The sequence below is a fragment of the Gymnogyps californianus genome, chromosome 8 (genome assembly GCF_018139145.2).
Source record: "Gymnogyps californianus isolate 813 chromosome 8, ASM1813914v2, whole genome shotgun sequence".
Classification (NCBI taxonomy): domain Eukaryota; kingdom Metazoa; phylum Chordata; class Aves; order Accipitriformes; family Cathartidae; genus Gymnogyps; species Gymnogyps californianus.
The window spans coordinates 20,411,499-20,432,761 of record NC_059478.1 but is presented as its reverse complement, the minus strand read 5'-3'; the positions used below and the strand labels follow the sequence as shown (position 1 = coordinate 20,432,761).

At 43.4% G+C, this 21,263-nt stretch overlaps 2 protein-coding genes across 2 annotated transcripts; one reads left to right on the top strand and one right to left on the bottom strand.

Moving 5' to 3' along the window:
• Positions 1-1,591: 1,591 nt before the first annotated feature.
• LOC127019105 (uricase-like) lies at positions 1,592-9,247 on the bottom strand. Its single transcript, XM_050901023.1, has 8 exons — positions 9,215-9,247; positions 8,419-8,682; positions 7,525-7,641; positions 7,321-7,399; positions 3,857-4,043; positions 3,241-3,364; positions 2,740-2,823; positions 1,592-1,729 (listed from the first exon to the last, which is right to left on the bottom strand). Exons 1-8 carry the CDS (start codon positions 9,245-9,247, stop codon positions 1,592-1,594), a joined length of 1,026 nt encoding a protein of 341 aa, XP_050756980.1.
• Positions 7,371-20,819, top strand: DNASE2B (deoxyribonuclease 2 beta). Its single transcript, XM_050901020.1, has 7 exons — positions 7,371-7,419; positions 10,739-10,891; positions 14,742-14,919; positions 16,194-16,275; positions 17,318-17,479; positions 18,990-19,187; positions 19,727-20,819. The coding sequence occupies exons 2-7, from the start codon at positions 10,779-10,781 to the stop codon at positions 20,080-20,082; spliced, it is 1,089 nt and encodes a 362-aa protein (XP_050756977.1). The 5' UTR covers positions 7,371-7,419; positions 10,739-10,778; the 3' UTR covers positions 20,083-20,819.
• The last annotated feature ends 444 nt before the right edge of the window (positions 20,820-21,263 follow it).

The following is a 21,263-nucleotide window of genomic DNA, read 5'->3' as shown; positions in this document are numbered from 1 at the left end:
TGCCTATGAATTTAATGATTGTACGCAGAGGAATGCTGCAGGTCTGCCTCTTTGTGACACTTTGAGAAGGCACAAAGGCAACTGAGTTGCAGTTTTCAGAAGTAACTTTGGGCACTTCCCATTGGATTTGCACTCTGTCACATGGACTCTGTGAAAATGACGCTTGGAGAAAATGAGAGCAGCAGTTAGAAGCTGTCAGAAGTTGAGCAGGATTTCTGTTGCAAATCAGAATCATAGAATGAATCATAGAATGGTTTGGGTTGGAAGGGACCTTAAAGATCATCTAGTTCCAGCCCCCCTGCCGTGGGCAGGGACACCTTCCACTAGATCAGGTTGCTCAAAGCCCCATCCAGCCTGGCCTTGAACACTTCCAGGGATGGGGCACCCACAACTTCTCTGGGCAACCTGTTCCAGTGCCTCACCACTTTCATAGTGAAGAACTTCTTCCTTACATCTAATCTAAATCTACCCTCTTTCAGTTTAAAGCCATTACCCCTTGTCCTATCGCTACGTGCCCTTGTAAAAAGTCCCTCTCCGGCTTTCTTGTAGGCCCCCTTTAGGTACTGGAAGGCTGCTGTAAGGTCTCCCCGGAGCCTCCTCTTCTCCAGGCTGAACAACCCCAACTCTCTCAGCCTGTCTTCATAGGAGAGGTGCTCCAGCCCTCTGATCATCTTCGTGGCCCTCCTCTGGACTCGCTCCAACAATGTGGTAGCTGCAGTTTACGAGATGAGAATTGTTGGCTGTATAGATTTATCTCTATGTTCAAAGCTATCACCTGGGGTAACTAAAGATATGCATTGTCTGTCTAGCTTTCTCCCTACCCCTCCCAAAAGTAATAGGGTTACTTAGATTGACTCCTGCCTGCTCAGAAGTCATGATGAGATTATTAGACTAAAGAAGACTACTTAATTAAACTTTCAGAGATAGCCCAAAACCTCAAACACCTCAGTGATTAATATAAAAGTAATTATATAGTAACTGTATAGTCTGATGAGGCAGCAGCAGCCATGCAGTCAGAATACATGCAGAGAAATTAGTCAACAGCTGTAACTATTCACACCACAAAGGAGATATGAGAGAGACTTTTTTTTTTTCTTTTTTCATTTCCTTCACAAAGAAATCAGCGTCTGACTGATTCCCTATTCAGTTACTGGGTCAGAACCTGAGCTCTGTAGATCAGTGTGGCATCAAGAGGTCATGACAGGTTACGTCAATGAAACATCTGGTCTCGTACCTGTATATTCACTTTACTGAAGGAACATTAATAAATAGAATATACGGAGTTGCTGATTTTACATGTCAAAAACATGTTACAGGCAGGTCTGGGAATAGCTGGTTTAAAAATTAATTGACTATAATGTTTGCAGCTGGGATTTTCAAAAGAGCATAGGGGATTTCAATCTGCAAATCACCTTGAGATTCAGGGACAGACTTTGATTTCTGAATTCCTGAGGGTCCTTCAGAAATCCCAACCTCAGGAGTTCATAGAGGGAAAAGTAGTCAGCAATGGAAGAGGCCAATAAGGAGTATACATTGATAGAAAAGCCATACTGTTAAGTTTATCAGGAAGGTGTGACTGTAGCCAAGAGGTTTAGTTTCCCTGGGCAACTGCCAGTCCAAACTGACTTTGCCTCTCATCTTTTAGCATATGGCCTTGTGCTTCTAAGAACTTCTTCCTGCCAAGTGTGCAAGCGCAGGAGCCATAGGGAGCTTCCACTGGAACCAGAACCTGAGGGGGATGAGCACAAACAGAGGTCATTTCTGAGACAGGGATGGGCCAGCACCATCACAGCAGAAACTGCAGCTATTCACCTCCTCATAAAATGACGCCCAGACCCTTTCCTTCTCTTATGAACATCAATGGTAGATGTTGCTGTTATCTCAAGTGAAAGTGGATCTAAAATGTCCACCTGAAAGACGGCAAGGGTAGGATAGAATGGCAGCAGAATCACAAGACAGGGAGGGAGGCCAGAGCATAAACAGACTACAGACCATTGATGCAAAATGGAATAACCCAGTTTCTCTCTGTCACATGAGGAGAACATAACAGACTGGCAGCTGGACCTGGCTGACAGCTAGAGCAGCTGTGGAGGGAGGAGCAAATATATCTCATCCCCCACATCTCTCACCCTCGGCCTGATCCCAGCCTTAAACCTTGTTCACTGTTGGACCAATCTGCTTTGGCTCCTAATGGCTACAGAAACATCCCTTCACTGCTGCCTTAGAGTGCTGGTCTGCTGTCACCTGGAGTTAGCCTATGGCCTAGCTAACCTGCCTGTAACCCCACTGCACCAAGAATGCTCCCTGGCCTCAATGGTGCTGCCAATGGCACAGAAAGAAGAGCCATGGTGGGCTAGCTTTTCACACTACCTGGCTATATGAAAGGATGCCATGACACTTTCTGCTTGGTTAAAACTGCACAGGTTGACATTATGACTAAAAGTCAAATTCAGTGGAGAAAACAGGAATGATTTTTCAGAGGTAGTCTCTGTTACAGATCCCTTTGATCTCCAAAGCATTCCACTGTGCTCCTTTAGCTTTTATCAACAACGCAAGAAGGCAATTATCCTTCTTCTGTAATCAGTGTAAATCTCTTTTAGAGGTAAGGTGGAGCTTTCACTGGGGCTGGGAGAGAAAGTTTGCTCCCTTTAACTCTGTTCTATGCAGAACTGCTGCTATGCTTTAAGGCTGAGTATTTCTAAAGAGTCCAGGCAAGTTGTGTTTGGAGCATTTACTTACTTCTTTCTCATTGATCAAGCCTAGATTCTTCATGTCTACGACATTATAAAAAGTGTTGTTCAAGATGACTTCTATGACCTGTACCTGAAACCATGAAAACGGATGAGACAATGAATTAGGGCACCTTTTCAGCCAACAGCGTGGCAGTCTTTTCACTCACTGTAAAGAAAAGCAATGCAACCCGCCACCCCCCCATATGTACGGTTGATCAAATGCAATCTATTGAACATGTAGACAATGTTGTAGCACCCCTTTCACTTTTACTCATGTTCTGCCAAGCACTGAGTGATATTCTCCCCCATTGTGTTCACAGCTGGGGAGCAGCATATGAGCTTCTCAGTGTGTTCATATTTTTTTCAGACCATCTAGCTGTACCACCAAACAGTTTCCACTCTTACTTAGAACTGCCAGAGGAAATAATAGGCTCATTTTGGTCTTCTCAGTGGTCCAATTAACATTCACTATTGTTTAAGTAAACATCAGCAGGAGGAAAGAAGATACCTGTGACACTTTGGAAAGGACGAGCATCTGGATAGAGTTGACAGTTTTCTGGTAAGAGGGTGAATATTCCCCACAGTCAGGTGGCCCAGAAAAGGCTTCAAGGATACATTCACGGATTTTGTTCCTAGAGGTAACACAGGTTCTTACAAAACCTTGTATCAGCTGTCTCTGTGTAGATCCATAATGTTTTACTATTGTGGTTTTTTTGTATTTTCCCTGTCTTTTCTGACAAATACATAGCACATGGGATGTTATGGAAGAAAATTTCTTCGTCCTGTCACCTCTAAATTCCACCCCCCCAGCTCTATAATTCACAAATAGGTGTTTTGCTAAAAGTATTTGACAAATTAGTTGTTAGTTTGTTCTCCTAAAGTGTTCTGTACTGAACACTGAACTGTCCATTTAAATACTGTCCATTGATGCACCGTCAGAGCGAGGAGTACCCCACAAGGCGTGCCTCTCACCCCTCGTAACAAGTGCCTAGTGCCGCCCCTGCGATGTGTGACAGTGGCTCGTGCACAGCAACTGCAGATCTGGCCCTTACACCTGCTGTATTGTATAGAGGGGCTTTGGGATCATAGATTAGGTAATAAATATTATTTGATTTGACGTATACCATATGCAGTCAAAGTCAAAATCCTTGCATTCGCCATATGACCATTTGCAGAAGAGCTCTCCACATAAAATCCTGTCATTCCTTTCAGGAAGTGTGGTGTATTCATCCTTATAGAAGCCTTCAAATCCAGACTGTGTTGTCTTCATAAGTTTCAGATCTTTAATTCCAGCAAAAACAACCAGAGGACCTGTGATCCAAAAATATGAGACAATATGAGCTCCTTTTCAGGCAGAGGGAAAGAAACCTCTGGGTGCGTACTTGCAGTTACAGCTCCAGAGCCATGAAGCGGTCTCTCCGGGACTCGTGTGCTTCTGTTGCAAGCCTAGCTACTTTTAAAAATTATTTTCTGCACACTGATGTTAGCAGAAGGGTAAGAAACAAGACAGAAACTACCAAAATCAGAGCTCAATCCAGAAACAGAGAATCCCATCAAGTGACCTGCAGTCAAGGAGAGCTGAGGACAACCTTTATCTCACCTCCTTGGACCTGGGACATGCATTGGGTTGGCTCTCACTGATGTCAGTGCAGGGACTACTAATTGCTCTGAAGGGAAACGAAATAGGCTACTAGCGCTGTGGTGTACGGGAGAGGTGTGGTGAGCCTTTTCTAACAACATAGCTGAGCGCAGAAACTCTCTGTACAAAGACTTGGAGCCTCAGTCAGAAATTCGCTTTACGTACCCATCCTGTTGTGAGTTTTGCATCCGTAAGAACGAGAGGGCCAGGAGCCAATGCAAATCCCTGCAGTTCAGCTAATTAGCAGGAACTGGCACTGATGCAGATGCCACCCACAGGTTCAAACTGACTGTGGTTTTGCTCTTAGCCACTATTTATAAAATGTGCCGTTGTAGATCACTGCTGCATGGGTGGATTGTCGTCTTCTGAAGGCCAAACAGTTGTGTCCTGAACTTTTTCTTCTGACAAACCTTTTGGATGGCAGCTAAACAATTTCAAGCGGTCAGTCAGTTAGAGCACACCAAACTGAGAACTGAAAATTTCACTGACCAGAGCTGCCAAAAAAGCAGATTCAGAAAAGAGAAACTTTATGGCTCGCAGGCTTATTCAGAGCCTGTACAGATAGTCAGTGGCTGAAGCCGAAGCTGCTGTTTCTGTGCTGCTCTTGGTGCTCACACTAGTTAATTCAAAATTAATCCTTGAATATGTCTGGCGCATAGTAATCCTGCCTTGGACTGGGGAGACTGACAGACTTTGTCTTTAAACCGTGTCTTTGCAGGAATTTATACTGGAAATAATTTCACTGTATGATGGATATTTCTAAATGACATGATTGTTTAAAGGTTTGGGTTTTTAAACTGCTCTGTCACTGGAAATTATCAAAACTGCATTTTAGCTATTTCTTCTCTTGTTTACATTCATTATTGTTTTTGAATGACTCCAAGGAGTTTTATCTATATTTTTGGCTACATCCCCCTGTTATTTACTAAAGCTTTAAAAAAAATCTAAAGAAGAAACTGTCCTTAGACAGGATATTCTGGGGTTTGTTCAGATCTTGATAAATTCATTGCTTTGGGTATAAGATTGTACTACACAGGTATTAATGTAGTGCAGATACTATCAGTGAACCTGCAGGTATATTTATCTCCTATTCAAATATATAGCCTTGTTTGAAAGAGCTCCTTGCAATGAATGATTTGCTGAAAGGCTAGCTGACGGGCTGGCTGTGTAGCAATCGACCTGAAACTCTTACTGAAGAATATCATGCCTAGGCAAAGTTTTCAAGGTGAACAGCCCATGCTGTGCTTTCAGTATGGTTTGTGCTTGTGCTGTCTTCAGTTGTCAAATATTGGCTCTGTTAAGTTACTTATGATGTTTTCAGTTTCCAAAAAACTCTGAGCCTTTTATCAGCCGATATAATGGCAAAAAATAAGCCTATAATTCTATTAAGCCTCACTCGATTTCTTTTAATGATGAGAAGTGTTAAAAGATAGGATTAACTGAGAAATAAATTTCTATGTCTGGCTGATAGGTGCATAGGAGAATGCTAAAGATAGAGAAGGTTCTCTTAAAAGAAAAATAAAAGGGATTTGAAAATCTTCTCTTTGATTATTGTTCACCTAGGCAGGGAATCCTAAAGAAACAGGTAAAGGTCTACATGAAGGGAAGACTAAGAAGGAAAGACAGTTTCTTCAGTAAGCCTTAAAGGCTTTTTGTTTGTGTAGAAACTGAACTTGCAGAATTTCATGCTGAATTTTCAAGGTGATGAAAAATTTAATTTGATCTGTACATTAAGAGCAGCATCTTTTTAAGAAAGCATAAACTCCTTTTCTTTTTTTTTTTTTATTCAGGTTTCTTTCTTAACATTTTCCAGAAACCAAAGTCAGTACTTTTGAGGCCACCAAAAATACAGCAGTAGTTAACATTACTCGGAACATTAAAAAAGATTAGGCCAAGAGGCACTGGAGACTTGTACGGGCTCTCTCTTTTCTTTCAGCAGGAACACACGGACCATGCTCAAATGTGCCTTTCAGAACTTGTGTCCTGTCTGCAAGTGAAACTAGTCTTGCCACTGGTCCTAACCCTGACACGTTAGGAAAATAGGAAGAGAGGGTAGGATGGGAAATAGTTCTAAGTTACATTAGGGCAGTAATAGACAGATACCGAACTACTGCCTAAAAATTCTAAACCCACTGTGTGAAACGATGTAGTGGTCTCAGCTCAGTTCCCAGCAGCTGGAGAGATGGGTTAAGTGAAACACCAACACAGTGAGATCGAACTTACGCTCTTGTTGTGAGTCATAGCAAGAAGAGATAATTTTTACACTCCCTTTGGAATGCCAATTTACGGAGAGACAGTTGAGCTTGAAAGCCTATGTCTTTTAAGTATCACAGAACTCTTAGTGAAGCCAAACGGTACTTTGTTTATGCATGGCGTGCAAAAATAGTAAGCACGCTCTGAAGTATTTTCATGTGAAAGATTGTTTGCACGTAGACCTGAGTGTTCACGATGTTCAAGCCAGCCTGGCTTGCAGCAATGAAATTGCATCTTTCTTAGAAATAAAACCAAGGCACGTTGACAGGGTTTTGAAAATAACTGCAAACTAGGCAATTGGCCTACAGCAGCGTGGTTTCATGATACTTTCTTTACAGGGTAATGATAATCGTGAGACTGCAGAATATAGTATAATGTAAAAAACTAAGCAGACCGTTCTCAGAAGGCTATTAAATCCTGTGACAATATATAGCAGTTCTGCTGGATGTGCTGTTGTAACCATTGTATGTTTAGCGTATACATACAAATGTGAGCTACATTAGTTCTTCAGCCATGTCTCAGAGATCAAGGACTGCAAAATTAGACTATAAAAGTATTCTTTGTTTTAGACCTCTGGAGCGGTTTGGCTGTGCTGTAAGCCCTGTAATACCTTTAGCTATCTCTAAAGCCATCTTCATCTCTCATCAGCAGAAATATTTACAGAGAAGTAGGGGAACTTGCAAATTCTTTTCTCACCATTTCGGCACTGCTCAGCTTCACAAAAGCGGATCCCATCAGGAACGCATATGAATGCGTGGATGTGGGGAACACCATTCTGCAATTTAGAGCAGACATGTAAGTAAAAGTGCAGTAAATACTCCCTTAACTTGAAAACAGGAACTAAGAGAGTGATGAATGGCTCCAGCATAAACAAACTGAATGTATTAGTATTTTAGATACCTCATGTAGACGTTGCCATGGTACTTCTTGAACGTAGGTTTTGACGTACGCCACTTGGCAAAATGTTGTCATGAAGTGTTTGCAGATATCTATAGCAAATTGTTCTAAAGTTGAGATCTAAGACAGCAAAGAGTATTATTAGAAAGAAGCAACTACCTCATGTACAAAAGTAGATTGTTCTGATTGTTGTAAATATTTGGGAAGGATCAATGTTGTTAAAAATACAGATTTCTTTTATTTCTGGTTTTGTGCACTGTGCCTGCTCATTTGATCTGCTTGCAGCATACGCCGCAAATAGCAGCTAGAGAGTCACGTCAAAAATCTCCCATTCTGTGGTATAGCGAGCTGCAGTCCTTGGACTGCGAGAAATTGCTACAGAAGCCTTACGCTTTGAGGATATAATGCTGAAATAAGCATAGCGATATTCTGATTAGCTTTACAGGCTAAAGATGGGATTTCATTACTGAGACAATTTACGCTACAGATGATTGTCATTATGATAGATGCAATTGAGGGAGGTAAGAACACAGTTAACAGAATTAAGAGTCTCACATACTTTGAGACCACCTGTTTCAAAATGCTATATAGAAATAATGCAGTATTATGTGCTATTAAATTTAAAAAAAGATGGATCTTATATGACAAATCTACAAAAAAATACTGCTAGCTTTATGAGAAAAAAGGCTTTGGAAAACTAAGGAGGAGTCCGCAGGATAAGCACTGGAGGAGGAAAAATTCTCTCCCAAATCACTGAAGGTGACTTTATTGCCAATCTGATGTGCTGGTGGGGGGAGAGATTATTTTGATGCATTTTGAAAATAAAAAGCTAGTATAACAAACACTTCCAAATGAAGTCATAAGAAACAGCAAGGCTAGTTAAAAAATAAAAAATACCCCATTTTTTTTGGCCAACGCAAGGACAGTATTCTTTATGGTGTCTGTAGGTATCACAAGAGAGTTGTTTCCCTCCAGGTACTCTTGAGCAGAAGTCAGCCGGAGATGCGTGCACACTTCCACTTCTTTAACGAAGTGCTTCTTCCCTTCTCTATGAAGGCGAAGGAACTTAATTGTGTTCTTGCCATATTCGCAGTTGAGGACTTCTACATCCTTGATCTGCAGAGAAAATACGTGACAGTTGTAAAGGAACTCAGTGGAAGCCTGAGTTATGCTCAGTCAATGAAACGTAAACAATGTTTATGGCCTTTATTTCTGTGGTTACCTGTGATAACGAAAATATTTCCATTATAAATTGCAAAGTCCTGATGGGAAGAAAAAACGCTTTAGGAAGCTATTATTACATTAGTAGCAGCTGTGATTGATAGAATTTTAAAATTTTATGGGGAGCAGATCATATAACATGAGTAACAGTGAACTACTCTCTCTCGTTCGTATAGACCTTCACTGAGTCTCCCCTCCATCATCTCTTTCTGAACCCAGAGTGTCCCAGTGCATTCAGTCCCGGCAGGTACAGCCATGCAGAGGGCAGGCAGCATTCACACCCGCGCCCTCCGCAGTCACTCCACCGGGGCTGGCTCTGCCAGGCTGAGCTGCGCCTCTCTAGATACAACTCCCGATTTTCCCCGGCACCAAGAACAGACTTTCACCACCTCCTACTCCTCTGGCTCCCAGCTCTCAGAGCCGCTGTCAGGCTCAATGTGTGCGATGCGCTGAGCCCTCTCCGTTTTCACACAGAAGCTGGCAAAATGCGGTCAGCATCCGGCATGGCAGAGCCCCCCGTTAGCAGGCAGAGCCCCCCGTTAGCAGGCAGAGCGAGCCCAGCAGGCACTCCGTGTCCCCAGGGCTGCCCCTGTCACGCACGCAGGGGCGTGGGGACTTGCTGCTCCGAGGCCGCGTGGAAGCGGTGAGTATCAAAGCAATTCTTCCGTGAGGGGCGGGAAGGTTGCTTTGTAAGCAGGCAGAAGTCCCAAACAGAAAATGGAAACAGCTGTCACGTGCTTGGCATGTTGTGTGTTTTATTACCCCCTCTATGCACGCTGCAATTCCCGAGAGCAAGAAGAAAAGACAGACCGAGCTCGGCTGGTTGAAAGCGTTTCCTCATCACTGTGTTACAGTTCTGGTCTCCCACAAAAGGGATCCGAAGTGAGTCTGAGCAGCAAAATACAAGTCTTGATCTGCACCTCCAAAATCCTGGCTTTCTGGGATCATTGGTTTTGTTTGCGCTAAGCCCTATTCAGTTTTATCCTGCTTCTGTCAAACACACCCCATTTACACATCTATTACAGTGTTGGAGAGGCTATACTAGAAAGGAAGCAAAATACTGCAAAGGTTGTGAGGATTTCTGTTATGCTAAAATATCCAGAGCTTATTGCACTACACTTTCCCTGAGGCTGAAATATCCCATACTTGGTATCAACATCTTTTAATGTAAATTAGCACCTTTTAATGCAAGCATAATGAGGAGGGAGAAAGAGTATTTTACACACCAAAATATAAATTGAAGCTTTTTATGTGTGAGTTGCTAAAAGATTATCATCAGATGTAAAATTGCTCGATTCAGACATGTTTGTTCCTAAGAGAAATGCGAAAGCGCTTAAAAGATAATTTAAAAAAAATATTAACTAATTGTAAGTAAATTACTGTGGCTCAGAGCTCAGAGCATTTTCTCTGACTGTCAGTCCCTGCGGACTCAATGCCCACAGACAAACGAAGGCCCCACCGCCAGAGCCAGAACCAGGCAGGGCTCAGTGCTCCACCAGAAACCCTCTTTGCAGGAACAGGGCAAAGGCTGTGCCTGCTACAAGGGCTGGATGGAGAAGTAGTGAGATGGAAATGATTTTGTTTTGCTTCTCTGAACACCAGGGTTTTTTTCGATAGTTGTAAAAAATTCATACTTCAGTCATGCAGCACTAAAAAGAAAACAAAAAGGGTTTCGGTATCTGCAGCTTTTTTTTTTTTTTTAAAGCAGAATACCTTAAATATTCTAAAAGTCAAGATACTACCTCCTAAAATACAAAGGCAAATTTTCTCAAAAATATAACTTGACAACTGTCATTTTGACATTTTGTTGCCCAAAGAAATTGTGAGCAGTTTCCAGTGGCTCCCGGGAGCCCTGGCCCTGCTGCTGACGGCCGTCCCTGCGGCGGGAGCCCGACTTCCCAGGCTGGCTCTGCCGTCCCGGGCAGCCGCCCGGGGTGTGCTTGCTGCGTCGTACAGCAGGAGCTGACAGTTAATGCAACGCAACTTCTCCTTTTAGAGCCTACTCAGTGCTCGCCCTGTGCGGCCGAGAAACCAAAATGCCTGCGGGATCTGCATGGTGTCACCCTGCTTTGCTATTGCTTCTCTCCTCCACGCCCCTGTGGGCAGCTGAGATTTCCTGCAGGAATGAAGACGGGGAGACAGTCGATTGGTAAGTAAATACCACGCAGGGGAGAAACTCTGGGTGAGTAAATAACACTTGAGATTAAACCGCATGAAGTAGGTGGATCACTGAGAAGTAATGCATAGCAATCACTGTTTTCATCCTGTTAGCCTGTAAGTAGTAGCTGAATTTTGCATTTGGAAAACCTGGGATAAGTTATTGAAATGTGGTTTCATTTCACTGAACCAACCACCCTACTGCATTATGACTAACTGCAAACTAATCACCATTTTACACAGCGTTCATGTCTCATCATCAAAGGGAGCGTAACCTGTGTTCGGGTGCCAAGGCTGCGCTCGCCGGCGGCAGCCCCAGGGGCGCATGGCCCGGGCCAGGGCTCCAGCACACGGCTCCTCTGGCTGAGGGAACTGAGCCGAGCGGGGAAAACATCCGTATCTCGGCCTCAGCCTCATCGCTCGTACCCGAACGGCAGCATGGTGGGACTTGTCCCCTTGCTGCCGTCGCCGAGGGGGAGCGGAGGCTGAGCCGCCCCCGGGAGGGATGCGGGAGAGGCGCGGGGTGGGGGCGGCAGTGTGGGAAACCGCCGTCTGCGCCTTGTGACTGAGGAGCAGAGGTCGTTCCCCGCCGCCGGAGCTGCCGGCACATTAGAGCTGGTACCGTCCCACTGCCAGCAGCGAGCCCGAGTTTGGGTATTAAATGATTAATGGGATTAATGCACTTTGAAGATGAAAGATGCAAAGTATAATTACATAATATCCAGCCGAGGTTTAAAAAGTGAAATGAGGGCTCTTAAAAAAGAGCATGGAAGCCTCCCAAAGATAAATATCAACCAATTCCAAAAGAAAAGTGCCTTTCTCATGGAACAATGATTAGTTTGGATAGAAGTGATAAAGAAGTAGGTGCCATTCTTGCACATCGCTTCCCTTGCACACAGAGCTAACTGCAGGGAAGGCAGGAGCTCCTCACACTGCAGGCAGGCTACTCAAGCAGGAGCATAAAGCTCGCTTTGCTCTGTATTGGTGTTGCATCAAACACATGAGGGTGCGGTCCATCCCTGTGACTTGTCACCCTTGCCAGGGCCCTTCCGGATAATGTGATTTTTTCAGGAATCAGACTCTTAGTTGGTGCAGCTACCCAACCACTTAAAAGTACGAGAGATTTCACTTCTCTGCAAACTGCAATTATTCCTTGCAGAGTGAGTCTGTTTGTGCTAAAGCTAAAACAAAAACCAGACCAAAACTCGAACAAACAAACAAAAAAACAAAACAAAAAAAACATTTACCATCCATTTCTTAAATGAACACAATTTTTGTATCCAAATTCTCTGAGAAATTCTTTGAAAGCTGTGGCTAGGAGTAATTCACCTGTGCCTCCGTGTGGACACCAGCAACGTGGGACACATTTCAGATGGGAACTGGGGGTCTGCACAGGAAAAACCATGTTCCCTTCTGACAAATTTAGCAGGAAGGACAGGGGGGATTTCCTTTCCAATGTGCCGTGATCAAATGAAAGAGAAACTTGCCTGTCTGCAGGGATCATCTTAGTTTATTGACAAGAAATAGTCAGCTTTTGCCTGATTCTGGATTTGGTTGCTATGAGGCTGATAGGAGAAACAGAACTAAAACTGCTGAGAAAAGCTTCCTCTTAACAAAAAGATGTCAATGTCCTTTCAAACAAACGTAGCACTGCAGTTTTATATTCATTTAGCAAGAGTTTTATGTGAGTTCCTACTATTCAGTGGGTTCATCCTGCAATATTCCATAATTACTCAGTATTCACACACCCTTTCATTTGCCACTAAACCGGAGGAATCACTTGCCTTATCTGACCTTATCCCATCTGCGCTCCCCAGCCGTGCCTGCAGTTCCTACCCACACGCAGTGCTTGGGCTGGCCAAAGCGTCCCCCATGTTTTCATTCCACTCAGGAACTTATCCCGCCATCTTTACTGCACCCTGCACAGGGGCTACCAGAGCAAATGGCCGTAGGATCGGCTCTCTGAGGAGGGCAGAGAGGCCTTCCTTTATTCATCCAAACTCACTGTATTCTGTGGGAAGCTCTTCATGCAAATAAAAGCCAAAACTCTGCTTTCTGAGAAGTGTTGAGTCAAGGACTGAAGCCACAGATACACATTGTTTGGTTTGGGTTTTTTTGGGGGGAGAGGTAAAGATGTCATTAAGAAGTAAAGATGTGATTATTTGTAGTAAGTTAGTGTTCAGTCACAAGCAAACAATGTGACAACGCTAATCGGGTATAAGCAGATTTGCTTTTCCTTGGTTCTCAGGAAAATAACTTTCACTCTGCTCCCACAAATGCCTAAGCTCTTGAGAAATTTCCTGTGCACAAACAGCAGTGAAGACTTTTATACAACTTTAATTGCTAATACACTCAGCTGGCTTTCTGGAAAGGGTCAAAACATGTATCCACTGGGAATTGGCAAGCAATTTACTGATAGCTCAACTACTAGCATTTCCATAAGTGTACCTGCTAATGCGGATTTGTCAGATGCAAGGCTGTAAACACCCCGAGAGCATAAATCTTCCAGTACGTTTCAAAGCAGTTTGGAAAGGCTTCGTATACTAATTCCTGGATCAGCTCATACTACTGTAACTACTGCTCTTCCTCTCCTTTCCAAATCTTCATCTCAAATAAAAGGATTCGTGCATGGACAGCTCTCCCCAGGCTTGCTATATAGATCACTTTCTTCTCTGTGATCTGTTGTCAGCAACAATTTCTCCTGAGATATTTAAGGAACATCACTCAGTCAGTGGCAATGCAGGTGGATTACCAGGATCACCAGTGCGTGTTTCTCTTCTGCCTGTACATGTACGTTTCCCACGGATTAAATGTTCCTCTAGCAAAATCCTTTCCTGCCACTTCTTATCTGCTTTTGGAGATGCCTTTTTTGACCAACTTGAGACTGTAAATCAACTGGGCAAGGCTTGCTCCGCCTGATATACTTGAAGGGTTAAGCACAGTCAGGCTGCGTTTTTGGTAAATAGTATAGGATTGAAAACAATGCCACTCAGTTCTTACTATTGACATAAATAACAAATTACTCAAGTACAGCACTCAAAGAAAGTGGCTCAATTAATTATATTGCAATTAATCCCATGGACTTGTGCACTGGGAAAACCTGTTTACTTCATCAGGGACACTAATATGAACTGAGCCATTTACTGACAATACTGAGTACTCTACAATTTTGAAAAGATTTGTGTTTCTGGCTAATGGTTTGCAAATATCCAGTCTGCAACAGTTCAGCAGAGTGCGAGTCTGTTACGAAAAGCAGGATTGGAACAACATTATCACGTGGCTTTATACTTATTTTGTGGTTTTAATATGTATAAATATAACATTATGCATTTTTATAATTTTAATACATAATTTTATCTATGTCATATAAAGTTATATTTATATAATATAAAACCATATTGGTAAGAGGTGTCCAGGTTGACCATGAGAACGTCAGACTGAGTTTGGGAACTGAGGTTCTCTACCAGAACCAGGAGCAACAGGGATTTGGTGGCTAAACGGGACTCCAAACCAGGGCTACCACAAATTCTTTCGGGGTACCAACAGCAGTCTGGCCACAGCAACAGGAGTTTGGTGCCGAATCAGCCACCCTTGCTTGCTAAGAAGCAGAACACATTTGACTGCAGCAGGTACTGTGCTGCCAAACTGCTGCTGGTTCCTGCGCTGGGTCACCTCCTCAAGGCTGAGAGGCATCTACGCCGCATGCTGGCGGCACTGGTCCCCCTCCAGCGTAGGCATCCCCAGAGTCACCCTTCTCTTAAATCCTTAGGTGGGAAGGAGATACTGATTTACACATTCAAACAGGATGGTTGTAAAATACCAATTGCTCTTCACTGTTGCAGGTTTGCTCTTTACAAGTTGCCAAAACATGCCAAAGGAGAGATTCCCATGCTGGGGCTGGAATACATGTACATGGATGCCCTGGCTCCTCAGTGGCAGCTTGGTAAATACCTCGTCAACATGACACAGGGTGCTCTGGGACAAACACTGAAGCAGCTGTATGAGACATATGAATCCGAGGCAAGTGACAATTATCATTTTGGTAGTACGCTTACTTGATATTACATGTAAATGAAATGAAACCAGCCAAAATAAGCACGTAGAGGTATGGCCGGACCTGACCGACAAGATCTACTAAAACACTTCAAGAGGAGCATCTTGACCGCAGGGCAGATTATTTGCAGTTTTGGCTACAATTAGAAATTATCCTCGAACTTCTAATTTCTAGTCAAGCCTTTCACACACTTAAAGTATTGCCCATCAAAAAAATGAGCGTTGGTACATAGTCCCTTTGGCTTCTTCTCTGCAATTCATGTTGAGCAACGTCTGAAGCTGTGAACTGGCTGTGAACTCAGACCAGGGCCAGCGGTGACTATTACAGACACTTGTCCTAAGCCCTCCCATGTGCCTGTGTTTCATGCTCTGTCTCAATCAGGGTTTTGCTCTTCCCCCTGAAATCACTCCGACTCCTTCAGCAGTGATATGCTGCTTGTTAGGCATTTTTTTCCCCCACAGTCAGACACCTCATTTATATTTGTGTGAAGCAATTATAAAATACCACAAGATCTGCCTATAGTTATTTTTTTACCATCTACATAGTATTCTTGGGAGTCTGGGTGTGTCTTTGCATTTCTGCCGTGGGTTAGTGGTAGGGTGTCATTAATTTCTCTGTAGAAGAGATTCCCAGAAGTCAGTCAAATATTGGCAATCTGGTCAACTGTCCTAATCCAGGTCTCGCTGTAATTATAATAAACTGTTTACAAACTCAAAGTACATCGGAAGGGGAAGAAGCATGTCCCAACTCCTTTGAAGTTCTCTCTTCAGGGGGAATAAGGTGCGGCCATATGCAAATATTTTGCAAAAAAGCATTAATTGCTTGTCCTTCACAAGAACGCTTGTCATGTCTGTTTTTCCTCAGCAAACATTTTCACCGGATCTGGTTGCTAAATCAGAGAGGCACAAAAAAAAGAGGGGGGAACTTCTTTGCAAGCGAGTGCCCAATAAACCCCTGTAAATTGTCTTAGTGAGCATATTCGACCTCTTGAGGAAGGGCTACTGCAATGACTGAGAGAACTTCCACTTTATATTAACCGGGACCCTAATGCTGAGTCTTCAGGCTTATTTTACTGTAACTTCTGCGGAGACTCTGTCAGCTGAATTGGGAGAAGGATTAGGCTCGTGATGTTCACACAGAGAAGTCCTGAATTCTTTTTTCTGTTCCCAGCAGAAGATGTTCACTTAAATGCCTTCCTTTTACTGAATGTCACATTTCAGAAATGTGTGTTTTCCTGCAGAGGAACAGCATTGCATATGCGATATACAACGATGAGGTCCCTGAATCAGACTCTGATGGGTGGAAAAGAGGACATACCAAAGGTACAGGGAGAGTCCCAAGCTACTACTTTCTCCTTTCTGAAGTTGTGGATAGCATCTACTTGTCTGTTTGTCTATCTGCATATCTAAAATTCTTGCCTAAAGCAAAACTGGAGAATGATTTGCATGCTGCGTGGTTTGTTGTATAGTTATGTATGCTGCAGCTTCTGTTTTGGTTTTGCTATGCCTGTGCTGTGTTGAAGAGCTCTTAGGGCTTATGGACCCTTTGTTGTCAAGAGTTGAAACTCATATAGCTCCCTTCAGCGAGCACAGACCACATCGTCCTGAGCCTAATGGCAACAGCAGTACAAGATGTGAAAGTAAAGGCACCCTAAACATAAACCCCTCCAAACTCTCTCTCTCTCTGGGGCAAGAAACTGCTGCCAAGATCAGGGAAGCACTAAAGTATGCAGTTAAAGTAAAGCAAGACTTTAAATAAGCGTAAACTTCAGTGGAAGTCTAAATGTTCCCTTGAGGAAGAAGATGGGGTTTGCCCAGCCTGGCTCGGGGATGAACACATTTTGCAGGGCTGTATTTTCAGGCTGTAGCAATGGGGATGGCTCTGGAGCCGCGCTCCTCCCCGGAGCACCCTGCTGCAGGGGGAGGCACAGCCCGTCTCTCTGCTGCTTCCCCATGGAGGAGAATTTGGTCTGGGGAAGAATACATGCTGTTGACGGAGTCTGTTTCCCCTTACACAGTGAATACACGAAGGGAAGGAAAATAAGCAGTGGAGAGAGGGTCACGGCCACTAAATCATCAGACTTTCTGAAGACAAAATTTGAGCAGAGAAAGGTTTTGAAAAGATTTTTTTTTCAAAAGAAACATGGTGACAGCTTGAGCTAGGCTATGCAGGAGAGAATTAATGCAATTTTAATACAATATTAGTGTCTCCTATAATCCATTAATCTACTCTAGAGCCAGTTTACTGTAGACATTAACACATTGAAGTGTGGTGTCTGCAGCAGCCAATCCAAAGTAGGACACAGCTCTGTCACCTCAGGGCTTTTTCCTCCTTAATTCATTTGCAATAACTTTTTTTTGACAGGATTTCTGCTCTTGGACAAATCACAGGGCTTCTGGGTGATTCACAGCGTGCCCCTGTTCCCTCCCATCCCTGAGGATGGTTATGGGTATCCAGCTACTGGGGAGTCCTACGGACAGACGGCCATCTGTATAACCTTCAAATATGACCAGTTCACAGAAATAGGTATGAAAAGGTTCCCCCTAAGAAAGCCTTTGCCCCACCACACCTCTCTGACTGCTTTCCTTGAGGCTTCGCCTCAAAAATTGTTTGTTCTTGTCCTTCATTGTCAGATTGGGAAACCAAGTGGGGCCTGGAAAGAGCGTTCTTGGCTTCAGTTATGTTTATCCAACGATTTCCTGTGTGAATGTGGGAAATTCACTCTTCCACTCTGTCTCCATCTCCCCATGGGGACTATTGGGATAATAAGTCACGAGTGCGTATCGAGGGTAAACTCAGTCCATGCCTACAAAATGCTTTGGAAATATAAAGTAGGATGATTTATCATTTTTAACAGTAATAGCTCATTCAGCTGCAGTCGTCTGCAGTTCTAAAAATGTAAGGCAACCACTGCTTGAGCTGGAGTAGTAGCCTTGACTCGTCAGAAGTATGAAGTATGGAATAAATATCACCCCGAATTTCCCCAGGTACTTTTTGCCACATAAAATACCAATATTAAAAATAAAACCCCCCAAAATGTATACCCATAAGATTCAGAACAATCTGACAGTGATATCTGGTACTGGAATCCTGAAAAGGGACTATCAAAAAGCATTACAGGAAGTCATACTGGCATGCTCCTTAACACTTTTCACACTGTTTTTCACTCTTTTCTCAGTTACAAACCTCAAATGATATTAATGAAACACATACGCCGTGCAAATGGCCAGGCTGGCCACACCCCAGAGCTATCTAAACCAGGTTTCTCTTTGTGGAAGCGCATCTATGCATGTGTTTAGGGAAAGAGGACAAGAAAATGAGACGCATACACTAATGCTTTTCCGGCTCCATCCTCCTAGCTTCTGGTAATCTGTGGTTCAGGGATTTCCTGAGCTGGAAAGACTGGGAAGTTCCTGATGGACTGGTCTTCCATGAACTCATCTAATGAGCCCATTTGTTCCCTTGCTCTTCATGATATCCATGGCAAGGACTTCTACAGTTAAGCTGCGCGCTGTACAGAAAAGTAAATTTCTTCTGCAAATTCAATCTGGACACTGAAAGTAAAGCTCTGTTCTCCCTAAAACCAAACTAGACCCTTTGGCAGCTCTTCTGTTTGCATTTGGCTTGGCAACTGTAACTGACTGGAAACTACTCCTGTAAATATGGACAGGCTTGAATTTACACATGCCGTCTGAGCGCTGTGTGACTACTTAGAGGCTTGAAGATGAGCATGGGTGGAAGCGGCAGTGGACCGAGACCACCCGTTAACAGTTCTGCTAAGAATAATGAGGTGTAACTGGAAAAAACTGAGCGTACTCTCCCAGCCAGTCCACGTGCTGCAGGGCCAGTCAGAGTACAAAGCAATTAAACATGGTTTTGGTTGCTAAAATAAGATACTTTGACACTGAACTCCTCCGGGAGATAGGCTGTGGAGATTAAGAGGATTTAAGTTTCCTTTCCAGAAATGCTCAGACGGCATGTGTAAATTTAACCCATTTTAATTCTGCATGAATTAATTTCTTTGGGTTTTTCTCAGACCAACAGATGCTGAGTTATAATCCAGGAATCTACAGCTGTTCCATCCCTAACATCTTCCAAGCTGATCTCCCAAATCTGCAGAGGCTCTGTGCAGGGTCCAGGCTGCCTTCGGTCCCCTTGCGCCACCTCTCCAAGCTCCAGTCGGCTCACGGAGAAACCTTTCTCCACTTTGCAAAGTCACACTTGTTCATAGATGGTAAGAGAACCTGTTGCTCTATCTATCACGCATTCTCAAGCAAGAAATAAGGAATTAATATATTCTTTGACAATTAGTATTTTCTTTGAGGGGAAAAAAGAAGTTCAGCTTCAGAAATAAATGTAACAGAGGGCAAGGAATGGTGTCCCATATTATTCTCTCAGTCCCACAAAGCAAAAAGCTGTCTGGTCCTTCAACAATGGGATTTTCAGAAAATTTATTTCCTGTTATTCAACAGTAACAACAAAGAAGAAAAACGGGGTTTGAATCATTTGCTTTTTTTTATTATGAAGAAGGCTTGAAATTCTTTTTCCTTTCCTTTTTTTCCTGCTGATTGTTTGTAACAGGTTTTCCAGGAGAAGGAGGAAAAGTAGAAATGAACTTCTGAAAGAAGTCAAAATAAGGGGAGGGGGCAAAATCCCCTCTGGCTCACTTTATGCATTGGAACGAAAGGAGCCCAGTTTAGGTGATGCTTTTCAGTCCCCTCTTAAATGAAGGAACACAAAAGATAATTTCCCACACCCTGTGTTATTCCACAGATATCTACGTGGCCTGGATGGCTCAGGAACTGAAGACCGATTTGTTGGCTGAATCCTGGCAGCATTCCGGCCAAAAACTTCCCTCAAATTGCTCTCTCGACTACCACGTCTACAACATAAACCTGATAGGGATGCCATTGAATTCCACCTTTTATTCCATTAATGATCATTCCAAATGGGCTGTTTCAAGGGAATACAAAGATCAGTGGACCTGCATCGGAGACTTAAACCGCGCTGCTGAGCAAGCTTGGAGAAGTGGTGGGTTCATCTGTACACAGAACGAACACATCTACAAAGCCTTCAGGCATTTGATAATCCACTATGAAAGTTGCACTGATGCTTCCACGTTGATATAACGAACCATTCCTCCCAAACAGCACAGCCCCTCGTTACATAGAAAGTGTAGGAAATGTCTCCCTTAAACCGTATTTTCACTCTCAAAAATGGCCCTGTGAGTTGCCAGATGTGTTAGACCTTCACCTTGTTAGCCATAAAAGCAGGCGGTTTGCAGGTAAATCACGGCCGTTTTTCTCTGGGTGCCGGGCCAGCAGGCTCCGCGTGTGCTGCGCCACGCTCCGCTCTCTCCCCGGCTCCTCTCGCCACCAGCGCCGGGCTGGGACGCTGCTGCACAAGGCTGCACCAAAGCACATCGCTGTGAGCGACCGTGCACGGGCGTCCCCGGGGGAGCCTGTGAGCGATGCTGGACACGGGACGGGAGGAACAACAGAAACCTCTCTCGTTAGCTAGGTTGTCGGGGCTGGGCAGTTAGCAAGAGAAAAGTACCCCAAAATGCTTCAGAATCGCCCCGTGTTCCAGGCACTGTTGAGCTCAAGCACAGCATTTCTGCTCAGTTTGGGCTAAATCTCTTAAAGAGCTGACATGATTGGATACAGACAGGGAGACAAGTAGATCTGTGGACAAGAAGGCTTCATTTTTACATGATTAATCTTTAGAGAAGAAATTAGTTTTAAATCATTTGTAACCAATAGCTTGGGAGTATTTCTAGTGCTTTGATTCATGTACAGCAATCTTATAAACAAACAAACATGTCCAAAATATGAATAAGCAAAATAAATTAAGAGTGAAAATGGTCTGTTTACAGTCTCCTTCTTCCGTCTTTATAGTTATTTGTGGTTGGTTACAATGTTTTATAGCTGCCAAAGGAAAAATGGAGACAATTAGGAAAAAAATTAAAAAGAAAAGAGAAGAAAATATTTGAAGGAAGATGTTATTTCACCTACATTTTCACACTACAACAAACGTGGCTGTTAATTTTCAGTACCTCCAGCCTCAGGCTTAGGATCTGAAGTTTACATGGACTTGCTATAAAGACAAAGCTAATTTGCAAAATCCTGATACACTCTTGGGTTCAGATTTCCAAAGTGTATCTGTATTTAATATGTTCCTAAATATATTTATAGGGTTATATCTCACTTGTATTTTTTTTTCCTGAATTGCTAATATAAACTCCAGTCTGAAGAGTTGGCTGTCCCACTAATATTTCTGTTTTGCTGTGTTCATAGTCCATGCCACTGAT